At 50.1% G+C, this 21,597-nt stretch overlaps 1 protein-coding gene and 1 long non-coding RNA gene across 2 annotated transcripts in view; both read left to right on the plus strand.

Moving 5' to 3' along the window:
- The first annotated feature begins 5,168 nt into the window (after positions 1-5,168).
- Nr2e3 (nuclear receptor subfamily 2 group E member 3) lies at positions 5,169-12,125 on the plus strand. Its single transcript, XM_075967769.1, has 8 exons — positions 5,169-5,265; positions 5,757-5,883; positions 6,018-6,121; positions 6,217-6,438; positions 6,524-6,681; positions 7,457-7,697; positions 7,948-8,053; positions 11,708-12,125. The coding sequence occupies exons 1-8, from the start codon at positions 5,169-5,171 to the stop codon at positions 11,838-11,840; spliced, it is 1,188 nt and encodes a 395-aa protein (XP_075823884.1). The 3' UTR covers positions 11,841-12,125.
- A 2,392-nt stretch (positions 12,126-14,517) lies between these two features.
- The window catches only part of LOC142845978 (uncharacterized), a 109,449-nt gene continuing 102,369 nt past the window's right edge, over positions 14,518-21,597 (plus strand). The window contains exon 1 of the long non-coding RNA XR_012910008.1: positions 14,518-14,601. This is a non-coding gene — a long non-coding RNA (uncharacterized LOC142845978). The remainder of the gene's footprint in view (positions 14,602-21,597) is intronic.

Raw genomic sequence — 21,597 nt, forward strand, 5'->3', positions numbered from 1 at the left:
GAGTTACTAAAAGCTGTGTCAAAGTTGTTTACCAGCTCTGCTTCACGAGCACGTGTTGCCTTGGCCTTGAGAGGATCAGAGGATAAGGTTTTCACCTGTTGGCCCACCTGACTGTTGGGTATATAAGCCTCCATGGCGCTACTGAATGAAGGGCTTCTTACCAGTGTCTAGAGGTCTGTCTCTCTGTCTGGGCTGGCTGGGGGTGTGTGTGTGTGTGTGTGTGGGGGCTGGCTGGGGTGTGTGTGTGTGTGTGTGTGGTTTTCAACCTCCAGCCCCTTGCCCGAAGCTCGCCAACTGTATGGTAGCGCGTAGAGCACAGACAGGCACTGTGCGCTGCAGCAATACTTATTCATCGGGAAATAGCAAAAAATGTTACTTCTGATGAGAGCTTCTGCTGTGATGATTCTAGAATGTTCTTCTAGTAGGAGCCTGGAGAGGCAGCTCAGTAAATAAAGTGGTTGCTGTATAAGCACAAGGATCTGAGTTCAAATCCCTGGCAGTTACTTAAAGGTAAGGCATAGTTGTGTGTGCCTGGAATCCCAGTGTTGGGGGAAGATGTGGGCAGATCCAGGAGCCAGACTAGGCTGCACTGGGATGCTTCTGTGAGAAACTGTCTCAAGGGAATAAGGTAAGACAAGATGCCTCTGTCCTCTTCCAGCGTATGCACTTGTGTACACGTACACACACACACACACACACACACACTGTTCTGCTAGGGACCAGAGGGGCCCACCCTTCAGAGAGCCTGGCAGGAGGGAAGAGTTGACCCAGATAGGATCACTGCTGGTCATCTCAGGTGAAGGAAGAAAGCAACTCCCCTGCAGCTGGAGCCTAGGACAGGGCCTTCTAGGTCTTCTCAGGTCTTCAAAATGCTTCAGGGCGAAGACTTCTCCATTGATGGGCTGGGCAGCTGTGTAGGGGAATTTCTGATTCCTTCTAAATGTTATCTAGAGAGCAGAATAAAGAGCCTTTGTTGAGAAACTGCTCAAGTCTGTCCACGAGTGCCTGCCTCTCCGAGTTCTGCCGGTGCTAGATAAAGAAGCCATTGCCTCAGGAAGGCCAGGCCAAGGAGCTGGGCATCCTGTGATCTTCAGTCTCCTGAGACCGATGAAATCAAGCTGGAAACACTGTCTTGGCTTTGAAGTGGAGAGAGCAGCAGAGAGCCCACTGTTTGAGGCGGTCGCCTGGGGTTCTGTAGGAAGGGTGGACACAGCATCCACAGGTGGCTGCTTCACTAAAATGCTGCAGGAGTCAGTCTTCGGGAAAGGTCTGCTTGGTTAGGTTTGGGAAGTGACATCACCAGGCCTCTAGCTCTGAAGAGCTCACGCACTCAACTAACTTGTAGCTCTTCAGAAAGAGAGGGGGAGGATACCTGGGTATAGCTCAGTTGGCGGAGTGCTTGCCTGGTGTGCATGGAGCCCTGGTACCAGTCCCAGAATCACACAAACCAGGTGCAGTGGCTCGCCCGGTAATCCCAACACTAAGGAGGCAGAGGTGGGAGGATCAGAAGTTCAAGGTTACCCCGAGAGCAGCTACAGCTGCCTACACAATACTGGGTCTGTCCGCAGTAAATATGCATCAGAAAGAACCTTATGGGGCCCTTCTCCCCCGAATACTGGCTACTAATAGATTCTGAGGGAGGGGCAGGTAGTCACTGTCTGCCACTGAGGAACCTTCCAGCTCAATCCCATGGTTATACAGGCATTTCCAGTTAAACTCATTGGGTCTCAAAACAAAAGGCCCACAAAGTCAAAATGTGGTGTTTGTTTGAAGGGAATTTGTAGGGAAGGGGGCGTACGATGCAGGTCGGGGGGATTTAGGAAGGATATAATAATCAGAATGTACCTTATACATGTATGAAGTTGCCAAAAAACAACATAAAAGTAAAGAAGAGTAGTTCAAAGTCATCCTCAGCTGCATAGTGAGCTTGAGGCCAGCCTAGAGTACAGGAAGAAGATTCTGCCAAGTAAACCTCGGGAGGGAAGATCTGGTCCAGGGATCCCATGCTGTCGACCCGCAGCTGCTGGAACGAAAACCAATCAAGCTGACAGGCAGCAGCTGCCATCCCACCTGGCAGGACAGCCCCAAGCCTGGGCCTCAGGAGCCACCTCCTCTGCCAGGCAGAGCCAGACTGGGGCTAGGGACTTCCAAGCCCAGCCCTAAGGAGGTCAGTACTGCAGCTCGCCCCAGGCTCACCACCCACCCCAGGCGTCTGGGGAGTCAGAAGAAATTGCTGACCTGTCCCCTAGAGGAATAATTGCATTAGTGAGGTGGCCTCTGGTGGCTTTGTCAGCAGTTTCAAGGCTTTGAGTTGAGTAATCCTTTGGCGTCTGCCCCAGCAGCTGGCGGTCACAGGCTAGGGGACCCCTCCCAGGCTCAGCTGACCCCACACGGTGTCTTTCTTGTCAGTTCACCATTTTACTGTTCTCGCCCACTCAGCTCAATTCTGAGGGAGCCCAGCTTGCCAAAGATGAATGTCGGGGAGACAAATTCAGAAACAGAACTTCTGTCCTTTAAATGCCTTCTGACCAGATGCTAAGCTAAACTCTAACCCTATTTCTGGCATCTTCCATCGGGACAGAAGAGAGAAAGTAGACCCAGAGGAAGCTTCAACATTAAGGGCAGGGCCTGGCCCTGCGTGAGACCTAGCAGTAGAGAATGGCAGGTTGAGGGGATACTGAGCAGGTCTGGAAGGATGGGTAGGGGTGCCCCTTAGGCACCCCCTTACTCACTCAAACTCCTGTTTGCTGGGCTCAGTTTGCCACAAAGCCTCCCCAAGGTTCCCCTGGGGCGACCTAGGACTTTATCCCTTCCTCGGTCCCGCCTCTATACTGCCAGTCCCAAAAGAGAGGCTCAAGGCCACCTGGGAGAGAAGAAAAAACTCCCTTTGGTGTGGGCCTCACCCTGGCTCCCTCCACCCCACTAACCACGGACAGAACACCTCCCATCCATCCCCAAGACACAGCCACCCGCTCTAGAGCTGAGGAAGGAGATGTGTACCTAGCTCAGCAAATGCCGCCAGACTTGCTTCACGCCCTGGGGCCTGCCTTCATCTGGCCCTGCCTCCAGCCACAAGTTTCACCTGGGTGTCTCACTGTGAGACTCTGGGGTGAACCTGCACTTGTTCACACCCAGCTCTGCCCCTCCCTCTTTACTGTTCCACGGCTGTGTGGCTTGTGTACCTCCCCACTCTGGGCCTCTCTGACTCAGTCTACCAACTGTGAGTTGAGGCTCGGTGTCAGCTTCTCTGCAGGGTCACAGTGGAGGGGGTGGTTTGTGTGAGAGGACTCCAAACACTTTCCCAGAGCTGTTACTGCTGAGACTTCATCTTTGCCTCCTCCTCCCCACCGTCCCTTCCACACCCACTGGTTCTCCATTGCCCTCCGCATTGGTTCTCAGCTGGGCACCCTCAGCTCAGCCTGACCCATTCTACCCCTGCATCTGATTGGTCCCTCTGCCAAGTCCTTGGGCCCCACTTACATGTCTGCATGGGTCAGTTGGGGATGAGTGGGATGTGGGGGCAAGATCTTGGGTGAGGAGCTGAGGACAGAGACTCTGGTGAGAGCCTGGCGTGGAGTTGTCACGGAAGCCGTGAATGTCTGCCTTTGAGACTGCCCACAAAGAGGATGGAAGCCTTCCTAGAGTGGCCTTTGGATGTGTGATACTGATGTCATGTTCTGAGTACAGACCTGGGCGATAATACCCTGGCTTGACTGCTAACGGGAGCTTCTGGCCTGGGTTGGAGTGAGGACAGAGAGGGCAGGCGCGAGAGGCTCAGGACCTCGGCGGATCACCCTGCAAAGCCCCTGAGCTGACTTTCCAAATCCCCAATAGTGCTTCCCTGTCACAGTGAGGGTTAGCCCCACTTAGGGGGCCATGCCCCTCCCTTCTGTTCCCTTAACTCCATGATCCCTCTAGAAGCTCCCAGGCTCTAATGCCCTACTCCACCCTGTGAGGCAAGGGCGGCTGAGGATGGGACTCCCCTCTCCTGCAGACCAACATGCTATTTCCTGCCCTGCTTGTGCCCCCGGAGAAGATGGCAAAGGGGTAGCCTGGCAGGAACAGGACGGGGTGTTCACTGGGTGACAGGCACAGGACGGGGTGTTCACTGGGGTGCCGCTTCAGCCTTCTTAGTACCAGGTTCCAAAACACATTCTCGGAACTATTTAACTTCGTTTTTCCCAGCCACCCTGGAAGACATGCATTTGGAGGAAACCAAGGCTTATATATAGAGACAGTCACTTGCTCAGAGAAGCATGGCCCATCACAGCAGGGATATCATGGAGGTGGACCTACCCTTGCCCTCACTCCCACTCTGTCTCCCTCCAACCATCCCAGGTATAAGCTGGGTAGGGGGACTTGGGTTCAGCAGAGAGACTGCCTGGCACTGGAGTCCAGGTCAGGGGAGGAAGTGGAGGCCACCTGGGCACTCAGAACCTGCTCCAGACAGCTGTGTCTTACCGCATCCTGCCATGGGGAAATGCCCACCAGCTTCTCCGCTGGCCCCAGCCTACCCAACACCTCTGCTCGACTTGACAGCAGAGACACATCTGCTGATGCCAGCCTTCCAGAGGGCAGGTCCCCAAAGCACAGGCCCCACACAGTCCTTTATCAGCACAGGGGTGGGCCTCCCAGGACCCGAAGTGAGTAAGCACCCACACAGGCACCCATGCCTCAAATACATAGCAAATGTCACTAAAAAACATTTAAAGTCCTTGGGGAGGTGGGGTCGACAACAAGCCCCCCTCAGAAGATTTGTCATTGGGTAATAGTCGAGCGCGTGCAGTCTCAGCCGGGTTCCTTGGTCCTGGGCAGTGTGTGCAGGGACAGCGACAGCAAAGAATGGACCGGGATGTTGGGCAGCCTGGGAGTCGATGTGAAGACAGCAGGACTGAGCGGCTCCCGGGGCACCTGGGTAAGGCTGCAGGTGTGGCCGGTTGATCCCCTGTGGAGACAGTAAAGATTAAGAGGATCACACACTGCATCCAGAGCTGTGCTGGGAGAAGTCTGGACCCAGAGCCAAGCTCCAGAAGGAAAAGCTCCTAACTCACACGGGAGGGAAGCAGAGGAGAACCGGGCACCGACAGACACAGTAGACAGAGACGTAGGCTGGGCTGGGCAGCTGCTCACAGGCAGCTGACAGGCTGCTCTTAGGACTGCCGTACCCAATGAGCGCTACAGTGGCTGCCTCTGCTGTGGCCGTGGCTGTGACAGCCTCCAACAAGGAGTCCCCGGGCAGGTGGGGCCTTGGAGAGGATCCCACAGGTATGTCTGGAGGTGAGGTCTGGGCCCTTGAGGAAGAGACTACAAGCGGTAGGTTCCGGGGCCAGGAGAGAAGCTAGAGCCATCTGGTCCCAGTCCCCAGGCTGTAGTGAGCATGAAGGGGTCTGCTGACAACCCCAAAGTCCTAGAAACTCAGAGGCCCACGGATCAGGACCTAACAGTGGAGCTGCTGAGGAAGGCAATGGGTGCTCTTGCGTGTTTTATAACTGCTCTCACGAGAGCCTGCAGCCCCCCACAGGGAGGGAAGGGGGCTGGGAGAGTGGAGGCAGCGTGGATGTCTGCTGGAAACAGGTTGTGAAGGGAGCGGAGAGGCTAAGAGGAGGGATTGATGCCACAGTGGGGAAGCTGCTTTTCCAGATGGGAGTAGCATGATCGTCTAGATTCGGGAAGGTGGGAACCTGAAGACTTGAAAAAGGATGAATGGGGGGGGGGGATGTGCAGCCATCTCAGTCCAGTCCTGTCTCCCCACTCAGGCGTGGGCCCCTCACTCCAGTGCCGCGTGTGTGGAGACAGCAGCAGCGGGAAGCACTATGGCATCTACGCCTGTAATGGCTGCAGTGGCTTCTTCAAGAGGAGCGTGAGGCGGAGGCTCATCTACAGGTGCCGCCAGCTCCGCCGGCCTGCCCCAGTGTGCTTAGCACAGGTGGAGGTTGTTTGGGGAAAGCGAATGTCCAGATTCAAGGCCTGGGGCCTGGGCATGACGCTGGCCCCCAGGAGCTCCCTGTCCTCCGCAGATGCCAGGTGGGGGCAGGAATGTGCCCAGTGGATAAGGCCCATCGCAACCAGTGCCAGGCCTGCCGACTGAAGAAGTGCCTACAAGCAGGCATGAACCAAGATGGTGAGTGGTGGGCCCAGCGGGGTGGGAAAGGCAGTAGAGCAGGTAGTAGCACTGCCGAGGCCCTTGGGGTGTCCTGAGTCTCCTCGCCTTCCAAGCCGTGCAGAATGAACGACAACCCCGAAGCATGGCCCACGTCCAGCTGGACAGCATGGAAACAGGCAATGATCCCCGACCTGAGCCCTTGGCAGCCTCCCCTGCCTTGGCAGGGCTCAGTTCCCAAGGCCCCACGTCTTCATCAGCAGCCAGAGCCATGGGCCACCACTTTATGGCCAGCCTTATCACCGCCGAAACTTGTGCTAAGCTGGAGCCAGAGGATGGTAAGTGGAAGGGCAGTGGGCATGGATCTTTCTCCCCCGGCTTCCGCAGAGTGGGCACTAAGACCACAACCTCCTCCCTTAATAGCTGAAGAGAATATTGATGTCACCAGCAACGACCCCGAGTTCCCTGCATCTCCCTGCAGCCTGGATGGCATCCACGAGACATCAGCTCGCCTACTATTCATGGCCGTCAAATGGGCCAAAAACCTGCCTGTGTTTTCCAACCTGCCCTTCCGGGATCAGGTACACCACACAGCCAGCCGGCTGGATCTGGACCAGGCACAGTTGAAAGTCATAGGCCAGCCAGCTTGGGGGAACATATACTCCTGGGCTGGTGAGGGATAGAGGCTTACACAACTCAGATGGTGACCGAGGGGTACATGTGTTGGGAATGGTCAGGGCAGTGTAAGTAAGTATGTATGTCTCTGGAAGAAGGATGTGCACCAGAGATGTGTAGAGCCTGGGATACAAAGTAAGACCTGTGGCTCTCTGGGTCATTGACTTTCTTTTCGCACACTGCCTGAACTATGGCCACTCTGTTCGAGACAGCCATCTGCATACCCCGCACAACAAAGTGGCTGACCCTTGGTACCTTTAGAGTGCAGACTTTCCATTACTTCAGGCCTGAGTGTCACCCCAGCCTTTCCACATTGAGCAGGCAGAGATCTTACACTGATCTGGGAGAGAGTGACTGCCAGATGTGCTGTGTGTTTGGAGGGAACAGCTTGGAAAAGTCACCCAGTTTCTTGAACTCACTCTTGGAATCATCTTGAAGGCTGTCCAGCATCCCCGGGCTCTAGGCTTATTCTGAATGGCCCAGCCACAGCTCTGGAGAGAATCCACAGGCATCTGGAAACCTAGGTAGCTATGTAGATAGCTGAGCCAGAGCCTGTGTAGGCAGTGGACAGGAGACTCTGGGCACCTAGGAGCAGCCCTTTTGTCCCTGGAGAAAGTGGCAGGCAGGGGACCACTAGGAACTGTGTACCTGTGCTGACGCTCGAACCCTTTCTGGTAACAGGTAATCTTGCTGGAAGAGGCGTGGAATGAACTTTTCCTCCTTGGAGCCATACAGTGGTCTCTGCCCCTGGATAGCTGCCCACTGCTCGCACCACCCGAGGCCTCCGGAGGCTCTCAGAGCAGGCTGGTCTTGGCCACTGCAGAGATGCGCTTCCTGCAGGAGACCATCTCCCGGTTCCGTGCACTGGCAGTAGACCCCACAGAGTTTGCCTGCATGAAGGCCCTGGTCCTCTTCAAACCCGGTACTGAGCCCTGGCCCAAGTTTTCCAGAGACATGTTTGGGAATTTGGGGGGGGGGGAGAGGAGGAGGAGGGGTTCAGGGGTTCTGGTGACCTCCTTCTGCTAGGCTCCTCATAAACCCACCTGGGTATAGGTGGATAGCCTTCCTCTGGGGAAGGGGGGAGCAGAGAAAACAGTGTGGCCTGATACTTTGGGTGTTGTGGGATCGGGCAGGCTTCCGGAAGGGAGCTCACTGGTTCTGCTTCTCTCCAGAGACGCGCGGCCTGAAGGATCCTGAGCATGTGGAGGCTTTGCAGGACCAGTCCCAAGTGATGCTCAGCCAGCATAGCAAGGCTCACCACCCCAGCCAGCCTGTTAGGTGACAGTAATGACCTACTCATCCATCTACCCGCCTCGCCTTCCTCCCTCCCTCTACCTGCCTCTCCCGCACCATCTCTGGGCTTCCCTGCTTAGACAGGATAAACGGCTCAGTCGGCAGCATCTACCCAACACCTCCTGTGGACAGACACAGTGCCAGGTCCCAGGAGGGCACCAAAAGACAGAAGCTGCAGGGACGGGTGCTCGGCGTGTAGTCACATGAAAGACAAGGATCACCCAGGCCAGGCGTGGAGAGTGACTTGTATCTGAAGGGATAGCAAAGGCCAGACTTTTAAATTTTTACTTTTTAAAGACAGGATTTCAATTTATGTCCCACACTGGTCTTAAGTTTGGAGTTTTCCTGTCTCTACTTCCCAAGTGCTGGGCTCGCAGGTGTGCCCTTCTATGACCCTAGCCTTTGACAGGGACCTTGTCTCCATCCCAGGATAGGGTCTAAAGAGAAGAGAAAGTCTTATCTGTAAAGGTAGAGACCAGAAGTACGCATCCTTAGGCAGGAGTCCAGTACAGAAGGGTCAAAAGAGAGCCGGGCGGTGGTGGATCTCTGTGAGTTTGAGGCCAGCCTGGTCTACAAAGGGAATTCCAGGACAGGAACCAAAAGGCTACAGAGAAACCCTGTCTTGAAAAAAAAAAAAAGAAGGGTCAAAAGAGTCTTGCTGGTAGGAAGGTGGGAGACTGAGGCAGAGAGTTGGCCTGGGACCAGCCCGATTAGAGCTTGGCATGCCACTGAAGGCACATCTGACGAGAGAGGTGGAGGGGAACACCAGAGAGTCTGTGGGAGGAGGCGTCATGCCCAGGACTGGATCTCATGCAGACCTTTGTGGCTGTGGGCACAACAGGCAGAGCAGCAACTTCTCTGGGAGATTCCATCGGTCATAGCCGTGGGGAGTGACCATAGGGAGCAGGAGACAGACAACAGTGAGGAACTCTGGGAATTAGAAGGGGACAGATTTAACCCTTGGCCAAAGGCAGGGAAGGAGCAAAGAGATGCATTTGGGAGCAATGGGCTTTCAGAACTTGAAAGTTGAGAGTCTGGAAGGAGCTTGCCAAGCTCTGGAGGAAGTGTGGAAGGTATACCGTGGAGATGATGTGCAGAAAAGTCAGGCATGAGTGAACACGATGTGGCCGGCACAGGCTGGGTGGTGGTGGTAGATGCAGGTGGAGGGTCCCGACTTAGTTTAGCATCAGGAAAGACACTGAAACATCAGCTGGTTTATCCCACTCAGCCAGGCTTCTGTGGACCATCCTAGACCACATTATCTACATTCTTTCGAAGAACTGGCGGCAGGAGCATCCTCAAGCCCCTCTCCAGTAGGCAAGGTCAGCACCGTGTGGTGCAGGAACAGAGAGCATGGTGAAATGTCGGCGCTAAGCCCTGACACAGACATCCAGAAGCCAGGGGTCTCCCTGGTCCCCTCAGAGGCACCTGATCATGTATCACATTTAAAAAATACTGAGGAAGGTTTTCTATGTAGAGGCAGGGGAAACTACTCAAGTATCTGCCAAGCAAACTTAAGGACCTGAGTATGCATCCCCAGAACCCACACAAAAGCCAGGCGTGGTTGCATGTGTCTGTCAGCCCAGCGCTGAATTGGGTGGAGACGGGTGGATCCATGGAGCTCACTGGCCGGCCAGCCTAGCTGAACTGAGGAGCTCCAGGTTCAGTTGAGAGACCACGTCTCAAGACACATGGAGGAAGGGCTAGGGAGATGGCTCAGTGGATAAGAGCATTTGCTGTGCAAGCATGAGGACATGGGTTCAAATCCCCAGCACCCATGTGAAAATGCTGAAAATGCTGGGTAAAGCAGGCTAAATAAATAAAAACCAGTGTTGGGCAACAGAAACAGTCAGATCCCAGGAGCTCTCTGTCCAGGAAGCCTAAATAACAAGGTTTTGGTTCAGAAAGAAACCTCATCTCAAAGGAAGAAAGCAGGGATGTACAGGAAGCTCAGTGTCTTCTCCTGGCCTCTGTGGATATACTCCAACACACGGATGTGGATACATTGTATGTGTGTGTGTACTCACAGGCATGTGCACACATACACACATAAAATATAGATAAGGTGGGGAGTGATTGAAGAAGATGATCTCTGGCCTCTGCACACACAGACTCTTGGGATTACTTTTGCCCTTTAATTGCTCCAGGCAGAACTAAGTATCACTGCAGGGTCTCCAGTCTCTGGGTCAATGTATCTTAGCACAGCCTACACAGAGACACTAAAACCCACACTTGCTTTGTATGATCCACTCTGACACACTGCTTTAAGTCTTAAGTTTCATATAGTCCTAGCTAGCCCTGAACCCGCCATGCTGCTGGGGTAAGCTTCAGCTCCTGATCTTCCTGCCTCCCCTTCCAAAGCACTAGGAGGATGGCAGGTATGTTCAACCACACATAGGCTACAAGCTACTGGGACTGGAGCCCATGGCCAGATGACAGTGGTGGCGCCTGCCTTTAATCCCAGCCCTGAGGAGGCAGAGGCGGTGGATCTCTATGAGTTCAAGGCCAGCCTGGACTAGAGAATGAGTTTCAAGACAGCCAGGACTATACAGAGAAACCCTGTCTAAAAAAACAAAACCACAAAAAAAAATTCTATCCAATGAGTTATAATATCCTCAGTCTCCATTTTGGTGTTTATTTTCTATTTTAATTTTAAAAGTCCATTAGTGAGGCAATCACCTATCACTGTCTACCAGGTAGGTCCATACCCACAGTTTGCAGTGACTCTCAGACAGACTTCACAGTTCCTTCTCCTCCTCCCTAGACCAGTGAAAGCAGAGGTCTCGGTGGAGCACAGCATCTTGGTGGCCCCAGCTGTGTGACTTCCTCCCACGGACGTCTGATTCTGATTTTTTTTTTGTTCTTTTCTTTGTTTTTTGTTGTTGTTGTTTTGTTTTGTTTTTTGCACTGGGACCTCTGTTTTAACAAATGGTTCTTACTTGAAGCTAGGTTGGATTTTTTTTTTCTCCCTTGACTCCAGATAGTTTCCGTAGTAGTTACTATCATCATAGGTGTTTCACAGACAGGAATTCATATTCTTATATGTAAAACTAATATAACTTACAATGTGCATATGATCAATGAATAAATCTATAAAAGCTATCAGGAATGGCTCACAGGCTGGGAGATGGCTGCACAACATGGAGACCGGACTGGAGCTCAGATCCAGGACCTGGCACAAAGGCCAGCAGACCTGGCAGTGCTTGCAATCCCAGAACTGGGGGGCTGACGCAGTGGCTCCCTGGGGCAAGTTAGCTAGCTGGACTAGCCAGAATCGGTCAGCGTCCAGTTCAGCAAGGGATCCTGCCTCGGTAAAACAAAGTGGAGTGAGCCAGGAAGATGTTTGACCTCAACTTCCACCTGAACAGATAAGCGCACGCGCGCACACACACACACACACACACACCACATACACGTGCAAAGAAGTAACTTCTCATTCTATAGTTTTGACACATAATGTACAATATTCTCGAGGCCCTGTTTTCATGCTCCTACCAGAGGGAAGATGGAAGTGAGCAGTCTAACACAGGGATCTTTCCTTGAAATGCCCCTGGCAGGCCTTAGGCACGCCTCCCCCCTCCCAGACCGCCTTGCTCAGCTGCTAGCCCTAAGCCTGACAGCATCCTTTCTCCTGTTCAGGTTTGGGAAGTTGCTCCTCCTGCTCCCGTCTTTGAGGTTCATCACTGCTGAGCGCATCGAGCTCCTCTTCTTCCGAAAGACCATAGGGAACACGCCGATGGAGAAGCTGCTTTGTGATATGTTCAAAAACTAGTGGGCGGGCGGGCCAAGTGTGTACTCCTGGGCAACACACTCTTGGAGCTAAGTATTTCCTGCCTTTCTCACCCAGCAATGCCACATGTGGGTATTTGTACCTGGCAGAAACTTCTCCCAAAATACTTTATTGGGATAATCATAGCCGTCTTATTCGGAACAGCCCTAGCTCTGTTTGCACAGCAGCATGCATGGATGTGTTGTGTTATATTCATAGGACAAACTTAAAGGGATCAACAGTGGTCCATGTGACCATAAAGGGACATTTCATAGGCTAGACGTTTAACAAAAGCCAGGCGTGAGTAACTTTTTTTTTTTTTTTTTTTGGATTTTTCGAGACAGGGTTTCTCCGTAGCTTTTGGTTCCTGTCCTGGAACTCCCTTTGTAGACCAGGCTGGCCTCGAACTCACAGAGATCCGCCTGTCTCTGCCTCCCGAGTGCTGGGATTAAAGGCGTGCACCACCACCGCCCAGCTGTGAGTAACTTTTACACAGGGTTCAAGACCAGGGAGGGAGAAGGGAAGGAAGGAAGATGGGAAAGAAGAGAAAAACAAAGGAAATGAGAAAAGAAAAAGAAGCAGATAAGACTGGAAGTGTGGTAGGAGTCAGCAGTCACCTCTGGGTGTGGCGGGAAGAGGGGAACAGCCTCCTACATTAGGGACGCCCTTGGTTTTGATCTGGACGACAAACTGATCGTCATTAAAACTCGTAGAGCACCTAAAATCCGTGCACTTTGTTGCATTGTTTGACCCCAGTTAAAATAAAACCAGAAAACCGCGTCCCAGGCTTTCTTCTTGTAGATGTGGAAGAGATGAGGACAAGATCTTTTAAGTTTTGTCTGGTTTCATTCCCAGCCAGAGTCTGGGTGCCACAAATCCAGGCTCTGGGCACTATTTCCTAGGGGATCCAGATAATACCTCCCTTCGTATCCGAAGGAGACCCTGCACTGCAGGCTCTTCCTCCTGGATTAGGTACAAACCACACCCAAACACCCATTTTCACAGAGAGATCCTTTATTAAGCAGGGCAGAAAAGTTAAAATGGGAAATGGCTGCTTTTTGGCTCAGGCAGAAACTGGCAGCAAATGACCGTGCAGATGTGATTTTTAAGGAGACAGATGATGAGGGAGAAGGGGACGGGGACTAGGGAAAGGGGGAGGGATGTTTGTCCTGGAGAGACAAAGGACCTGCCTCTAGATAGAGAGGAGACACACGTGGCACACTGGCAAAAGGCAGTCTGTGAAGGTAAAGGGGGAACCCATGTTAGGATGAGGTGTTTCATTTTAATTGGACATGTTAAACAGGTGAGCCAAAGGGGGGGGTGTTCGTGTGTGTGTGTGTGAACTCTTCATTATTATTCCTTAATCCCTCATGGAAAGGCCTGGCTCAGACAAACCCTCTTTTACAAAGACAGACCCAAGCAAGTTAGTGAGACCTGGAAAATAATCATGAAAGTTAACATATAAAAGTTAACTGTGGTCCAGCCAACAGTACTTGATTAAAATGGCAGATGAAGCCCTAGGTTCAGTTCCCACCACCACCCAGACACACAGGATTTACATACGTCAGGCAATGTGTAAAACAGGCAGTGAGCTGGGTACCCAGGTTGGGTTGTCTCATCCTCACATAACTCCAAGGAGGCCCAGCTGTCACAGTTTCTAAATTTAAAAAAAAAAAAAAAAGGCTTCGTGAACTCCCCGCTTGCTGCACCGCTTATCACCAGCTGCTTAATCAGCGGCTGCTTAATTCAGATGTTGCCTCCTCTCTTCTCCCCTCCACTCTGGAATCGGCTAGAGCATTCTGTTGCATTTCCTGTCTTCAGAGCAGAAATGTAAAGGGCTGGAAGAAAAACAATACCTGAGAAGGCCATAGGAAGTCTAGGGGTTCCCTGGCCTTCGACCCTCTGCTCAGGAACCGGTGAAAGGTGGGTGGGGCCGAAGGTGGGCTGGGCCAAGAGAGCAAAGAGTTGGACCAACCCTATCCCGTGGAAGACCTCCACACCAGAGGAGGCCAACTACTTGAGATTCTGTCCTCTAAAGTGTCAGCCTGGGGCCAGCAGGGTGGTTCAGTGGGGAAATGATAATTGTCACCAAGCTTGACCTCGGTTTGATCTCTGGAGGATGGAGAAACCCCACAGACTTCCACATGCTCCCCGTTTCCCACCCCACTCCCACCCCAAATAAACAGAAAGTTAAAAGCGTCAGTCTGGCCTGTTACTGGGTTTCTGATGTCTGCATTGCGGTTGCCTTCTCTAGTGTCTCTAGTGGAGTTTATGCCTAGCCTCTTAAGGCGGGGCAAAGATGCCTGATAAAAAACACGCACGTGGTTGCCATGGGCCGCACCAGCCCAAACCGTCCCGTTTCCAAGCTGGTGTTTGGAAACACTGGAGTGCAAAGGTGACCCTGCTGAAGTTCTCTGGCAAAGAGTGCTGGGTTACTTCCAGGAGGAAGTGTGGGAGAATTCAAGGAGCTACCTTAGCTGAGTCATCTGCCCTCAGCTTGGTCTCAAAACCTCCGAGGGCTTTCCCTTGTAGGTGTTTTAGTTTGGATCTTAAATGCCTCACGGGGTGTGTCAAGCGTGGGCACCAGCCTATGGCACTGTTGGGAGCCCGTGCAACCTTTAAAAGGCGGGTCCTATCTGGAAGGGAGTTGGGACCCTGGCTCCTCCTCTAACCCTTGGCCCTCAGAGCACCGAACACCTGACCAGCTAGCTGCCTCTTCCTCTACCAACTGAACGCAAGGAGATGATCGACCACGGATGAAACTGTGAGCCAAACTCTTTCTTTCTTATTCAAAAAAAAAAAAGTAATTTTAAAGTGTGTGTACATCGTTCATTGGTGCAGGTGTCTGTAGAGCCTAGAGGTTTTAGATCCCAGGGAGCTGGAAAGCTGGAATTCCAGGCATTTGTGAGCCGCCAAAAATGGGTGCTAGGAACAGAACTTGGTATTCCATTCACGCTAACGTATCGCCGATGAGCACACGTGGACGGTAAGGGCTTTCTTTAGGGTCCTTTCTGGAAGACATTTGGTTTGGCTTTCGCCGCCAGTACCAGAAGCATGCTCAGCTGTACAGGACCACAGAAGGTTCTTGGGCTTACTCAGGCCTATTCTTTTCTTGAGAAACTGCCCTTTTCCGGTTCATACGATGCGTCTCCTCCATTCCCAAGTCAGATATTTCAAGCATGAAGGGCTGGGAAAGACTTCAAAATGGCTAGAAAAACCAAAAGTAGTAACTAGAACCAGAGAGTGGAAGCTAGGCCTGCAATGTGCTGTCTGCTGCGTCTCAGTGACTAGACTGCAAGCTCAGTATGGGGTCAGGGGTCGAGGGTTGGGAGTCGGGGGACAGTATGGGGATGCGTGGGGGACTTCGCTGTATCCACTGTTCTGCTGCAAGCATTAGGGTGTTGGGGGCGGGTGATCCGGGTTTCCTTAAGAAATAACCACAGGAGCCTGAGGCCAGCCTTGGAGTCCTGGCTGCCCCCAAGATTCTCCAGGTACCACTGTGCCGAGCGGACTTTCATGGTGGTCCCTGGTTCATAGAGACCCTACTGCCAAGCAACCTCGGCCAAGAGTAATTAAAAGGAGAACTACCTGTGATCTGCCTAGACCTTTCTCACGTCTTTCTGCTTGCAGGGCCTTGGAATCAGAAAGGGTTGGGACAAGTCTTAAAAATATGATTTCTTGGTTTTATTTGGCCAATTATAGACATTTTAAGAAACAACACTCACTCTTATTCTAGTGTAGAAAAAGGAAAGGCCATCTCAGAATTTTGAAGGCTGAATGTATTTGGCATTGAAGGGAAATTTACTAATTTTTTTTTTTTTGTTTCACCTTGAACCTGACTTCATCCCAGTCAGGCTTCTCATTGAGGATGTAAGCACCTACCTAGTCCAAGGCATCCAACCCAGGAAACCCTTCTCCTGGGAACCCCACACCCCCCGAATGATGATCTTAGTTCTGGCAGCTGTGAGAACTGGGGAAGGTAGAGCCAGCTGAAAGGGGCTGTGGACAATCTGTCCTTAACAGGGAGAGTGGGGTTAGTAGTTAGCAGAGGACTAATAAAAGTCCTGATAGGAAAACTGACACTCAGAGAGGGCAAATGACCCCCCCTTCCCACGCACCTTGTCATACAATAGGGCGACAGAAACACAACTCAAGATTGAGTTGTTCCCATTGTGAAGTGTTACTTTGCCTTTCGTGGGGAAACTAAAAGCATCCCAGTCAGCTCTGCTATGTTGTAAGATGCCCTTCCAGAGGACCCGAGTTCAATTCCCAGCACCACATGGCAGCTCACACATGTCTGTAACTCAGTTCCAACACTAATACACTTGAAATTAAATAAATAAGATGGCCACGTGATGGGAAAATGCTAACTTTGCATTAAATATGCACTTACTGCTGGCATCGTTAGCGTCGGTGCTGCCAATTTCACACGAACCATAGTCACTTGGGAAGAAGGAACGTCTGTTGAGGAATTGCCACCATTAGAATCACTTGTGTGCCTGTCTGGGTATTTACTAATGGCTGTAGGGTGGTGCTGCCCCCGGCAGGTGGGCCTAGGCTGGATAAGACCCCGAGTGAGTTGTTAAACCAGCTCCACTATGGTTTCTGCTTCCACTCCTGCCTCGACTTTCCTCAGTGACAAAGAGCCTGCAAACTGCAAGCCGAAGCAAACCCTTTCCTTCCTGGTGGTGTTTTTGGCCACAGCAACAGAAACCAAGCTATAAACCGGACAGTTGTCTTCAGTGCCCCACCTGTCCTCACCCTTGCCTTCCTCTGCCGGTTTTATGGCCCCTGTAATCATCCACATACTTCCAGGGTGGCCTTTTCAGGTTTCATCTTAGGAAAGATAACATTTCACGCTTATCTTTGTGCACCTGGTTTATTGTGCTTTATTCAGTCCACCTGGACCATCCTTTTTGCTGCAAATGGCGAGATTTCAGTTTTCTTGGTGTTTTTTTGTTTGTTTGTTTTTTGTTTTTGCTTTTGTTTTGGGTTCTTTGGGGGTATTGTTGTTTGTTGTTGTTGTTTTGTTTCTCTGTGTAACAGTCCTGGCTGTACTGGAACTCGCTTTGTAGACCAGGCTGGCTTCAAACTCCCGGAGATCCACCTGCCTCTCTGCCTCCCGAGTGCTGAGATTAAATTATTTACCACCACTGCCCGGGCAGTTTGCTGTCCTTCCAAATAAAATACCATCGCGTATGTATATCCCATTTATTATTCACTTAACTGTGGTTAGCATTTAGACTGTTCATATAGCTTGGTATTATAAACAAGAGCATGCAGGCACCTCGCTGGAAACCCTTTGAATTGGCATACATTGAGACCCAAGCAACTTGTTATAATTTAGCAGTGTGTAAGCAAGCAAGATATTCGCTTACTGGCAGTTACAAAGAAAGGACCAATCAATTTATTACCTATCATGAAAGGCAATCTTATAAGGAATCTTAAAGGAATCACAAATCTCAACTTTTATATATGAAAAAGAATCAGTTATACTTTAGATCTTTAGGGTGCAGGTCCCACTGCGGGTGGGGGCCACAGCAGGTGACAGAATAGGCCATGCTGATAGTTTGGGTGTGGGGTTTATTTGAGATAAAGGGAGTGGGAAGGGAAGAGAGAACGAAAAGAGACAGAGAAACAAGACAGAGACAGAGACAAGAAAGAGACAGAGAAACAAGACAGAGAACCGGAGGGGAGAGAGGGAGAGACCTGCTTGCCTGGGGGCAGTGGAGAGATCGGGAGTGGGTGGAGCTTGTCTCTTAAAATGATCTTTGCACCTGCATACAGTCAGGGACCTGCTTGCCATAACAGAGGGGTGCCAGGTTTCCAAGGGGCAGGGCCAGGGTGTGCCTGGCTACTAACAATGTCAGATAGCAGAGAAAGATGGCAGCGGCAGGGCGGCAAACATGTGAAGGCACAGCAGAAGCAAAAGACATTCTGGAGTCTGTGGTCTCGGCCGTGCCTAGCCAAGATTCACCCATCAGGGCTGCTCCTCTGACAAGGGCACCAGTACAAGCCCTCCAGCACTAAGCCGCATCCCTGGCTGTGGGCGGCTGCGGCTCTGCTCACTGCCAGGCAGAGCCTTTGAAGTTTGTCAGGCTTAGCTCGATTTCCTGTGCTTTGGAGTCCTACTGAGAAAAAGCCTCGCCTGTGCCAGTTGTTTCTTCTATATTCTCATTCATCTCACGTTTTCAGAGTTCAGATAAAGCGTTTGGTACATCCTGATGAGCTGTTAATACAGAATGAGGAACCTGGGTCGAGTTTCAGTCTTCTGCGTGAGGATATTCAGGGTCTCCAGCACCAATAAAATATGAGAACAAATGGACAGAACTTGTGTGTCCGGGTCTGGCGTGGAATTCTGTCCTGTTGGTCTAGGTGTTTAAATGTCCATGCCATTCTGTTTTAGTGACTGTGGCTCAGTAAAAATGTCTTGGAGTTAAGTGATTAGGATGCTTCCAAGTTTTTGCTCAAGATTGCTTTGGCTAAGTGGGGTGTTTTCTGCCTCCATATGAATTCTGGGATCTGTGAAGAATGCCGCTGATACTCTGACAGGAATTCCGTTGACTCTGTATATCACTTTGTATAGTGTATAATTTTAGAACGCTAATTCTGTAAATCCCTGATTCTAAGGGAATCTTCTAATGGTTTCTTCAGTTTCTTTCACCATGAGTGTTGCAGTTCTCCTTGTAAAAGTCTACTTCCTTAGCTAAATTTATCCCTGGAGTTTTGTTTATTTGTGTGGTTTATTGTGAATAAAATTGATTTCATAATTTCTTTCTCAGCAAATTTATTATTGATACATAGAAAAGCACTGATTTTCTAATATATATTTATAGATAGATAGCAGGAATTCCTAGCTGACTGAATTCCTCATTTCTCATCCTCTTTCAGGGATCTTGTATTTTTCAATGAATAGAGACATTCATCTATTCATCTGCAAATGAACAATTTACCTCTTTCCTATCCGCATGCCGTTTCTTTCTTTCTCTTGCTGAATAGCTTTGGTCAAAACGTCTAACACTGTATTGAGTGAGATCTGTGAGAGACAATACTCCATATCTCCCCAGTTCCGTATGATGTTGGCTATGGATTTATTTATTCTACAAAGCCATTAGTATGTTGAGTTCTGATCCTCTATACCTAATTTTTTCAGATCTTTTTTTTTTTTTCGAGACAGAATTTCTCTGTGGCTTTGGAGCCTGTCCTGGAACTAGCTCTGTAGACCAGGCAGTCTGGAACTCCGAGATCTGCCTGCTTCTGCCTCCTGAGTGCTGGGATTAAAGGCGTGCGCCACCACCGCCAGTTTGGAGCTCACTATGTAGCTAGGGCTGCTCTCAAACTTTGATCTTCCTGCTTCTGCCTTACAGGGATGTGTCACTATGTTCCTCTTTGTTGTAGGGATTGTTCTGTTGCCTTGTCAAATTTGATTCTCTTATTTTGTTGAGGACTTCTGCGTCTATGTCCATCAGGAGTACTGGCCTTCTGGTTTATTTTTACCTCCCCACTCTTTCCCCTCTCCTTTCTTCTTGCCATTGTCAGGTTTTGGTAAGAGTACTGCTGGCTGACAGGATAGAACCAGTATGCAAGGATCTCCTCCCAAACCACGGGACAGTGGGACAGCATGAGGGCCAATGTTAGTTCTTCTCTAAGAGCTACAAGGTTTAGCAGCAAAGCCTTTCAACTCTGTAATTTTCTTTCTTAGAAAATGTTTTAATGTTGATTTACCGTCATTAGTTACTGGTCTGTTCAAATTCAGAACCTCTTGGTTCAATTTTGATAAGTCCTGTATGTCCAGATATGTTGGGGAAGGCTGCTTGTTCATTTCCTGGCCACCCAGATTCCCAAAGTAAGCACACAAAAATGTGTATTAATTAAATCACTGCTTGGTCTATTAGCTTATGCATATTTCTAGGTAACTCTTACATCTTAACCCATTTGCACTATTTTGTATTTTACCATGCACGAGGCTCATGGCCTACTGGCAAGGTTCCAGCTGGCAGCTTCTGTCTTTCTCCTCTGGCCGCTACATGGCATCTCTCTGACCCCGCCTACTCTCTCTATTTATCTCTTTCAGCCTGGCCTTACCCTGTTAAGCCATTGGCCAATGACAACAGAACATTCATAGCATACAGAGAGGAATCCCACATCACAGATATTTGTCCGTTTCTTACAGAGTTTCCAGTTCTGTGGCATATCGACTTTTCAAAACAGTCCCCAGTAATCGTCCTTTGTATGTGTCTCTACCTGGTATCCTTTTTTCATCTCTCAGTTCCATCTCCTGTCTTCTGTTGCTCTCTTGGTTAGTTAAGCTAAAAGTTTTCCAATTCTGTTTATCTTTTCAACAGAGTAACTTTTGACTTACTCGGCTTTAGTATTCTCTTTTTAGACTATATTTTATTTCCACTCTGATTTGTTTGCTTTTGTTTTTGTTTTTGTTTTTGAGACAGTGTCTCTCTGTGTAGCCATGGCTGTCCTGGCACTAACTTTGTAGAGCAGGCTGGCCTCGAATTTACAGAGATCCGCCTGCCTCTGTTTCCCCAGCCCTGGGATTAAAGGTGGGTGCCTCTATCTTTATTACCTTTCTCCTACAAATTTGGAGGTTGTCTTATTTCATGAAGTCTTTGCATCATTAGATTGTACAAAAATCTTTCTCCCCCATTCTTTTTATTTTTAGTATTTTATTTATTCTTAGACAATTTCATACACACACACATACACATATATATATATACACACACATATATACAGTGTATCTTGATCATGTATAACCCCTGTTTCACCCAAAAACATGGCTCTCCCACCTTTATACGCTTTTTTTTAAGCATAATTTCTTTATTGATTCTTTGGGAGTTTCACTAACTCCGGTCACCTCCCAGTTTCCCTCATATACTCCTCTTGCCCCTGCAGTGCCCCCCAAAAGAAAATTTTAAAAAATCAAACCAAAACAAAACAAAGCAAGCAAGCAAACAAAAACAAGAACAAAACAAACTCCAAAAATCCCCTCGCTTTTTCAACTTTCCCGCCTCTCCAAGCCCTCTTCGTTCATCCTGGTGGCACTGGGAGTGGTAGACTCTTTTGTCCAATCAGCTTTACTAGTTAATGTTCATTGCAACATGTCACTGGTGTGGTTCAAGACTCTGGTTTCTGGCACACCATCATCACTGGATCCTCACAAACTCCTCTGGGATATCCCATGGCTGCCTGGAGTCACGGAGAGCCTATGTGTATCCTGATGACATCAGAGAGGCATGTGGAACTGGCCCTGCTCTTCACTGGCTCTGCTTCTCACTGTGCACTGCAGCAGGAGAACTGGCCTGACCCTCACTGGGGAGCTGGCTCCACCCCCTTGCCTAAGGCAGGTGGCCGCAGTGGCCTGGACTGACCATCTCAGCGACCATCCAAGTGTGCAGCACAGCCAGACCTTGGGTTGACCTACCTAACATTTACCCGACATAGGACCAGCTGGGGCTCCTGAAGAGACTGGTCCTACACAGTGATCCCCCCCCCTTTACAAAGGGGGAATTAACTATTATACACTTTCTGCTTGGAGCAGCTCTTTGCGCTGTACGACTCAAGCTTTGGCATGCTGTGCTTCCATTTTTATGTGTTTTCAGAAGGTGAATTTTTTTCTGACTTCCTCAGTGACATATTGCTGTTTGGCCTCCATGAACTTAACATGATTTCTAAAAGTTTCTCTTGTTGACAATGATAGTGCCATTCTGTTATGGCCAGAGAAGATATTTCAATTTTTGTGATTTGT

Source organism: Microtus pennsylvanicus, chromosome 3 (genome assembly GCF_037038515.1).
Source record: "Microtus pennsylvanicus isolate mMicPen1 chromosome 3, mMicPen1.hap1, whole genome shotgun sequence".
Taxonomy (NCBI): Eukaryota; Metazoa; Chordata; class Mammalia; order Rodentia; family Cricetidae; genus Microtus; species Microtus pennsylvanicus.

Excerpts from the sequence above, each read along its gene's own strand:
- Nr2e3 (XM_075967769.1), top strand. The coding sequence starts at position 5,169 with ATGAGCGCTACAGTGGCTGCCTCTGCTGTGGCCGTGGCTGTGACAGCC. Across the intron at positions 5,884-6,017 it reads AGGCGGAGGCTCATCTACAG|ATGCCAGGTGGGGGCAGGAA; the intron begins GTGCCGCCAGCT and ends TGTCCTCCGCAG. Across the intron at positions 6,122-6,216 it reads AGCAGGCATGAACCAAGATG|CCGTGCAGAATGAACGACAA; the intron begins GTGAGTGGTGGG and ends TCGCCTTCCAAG.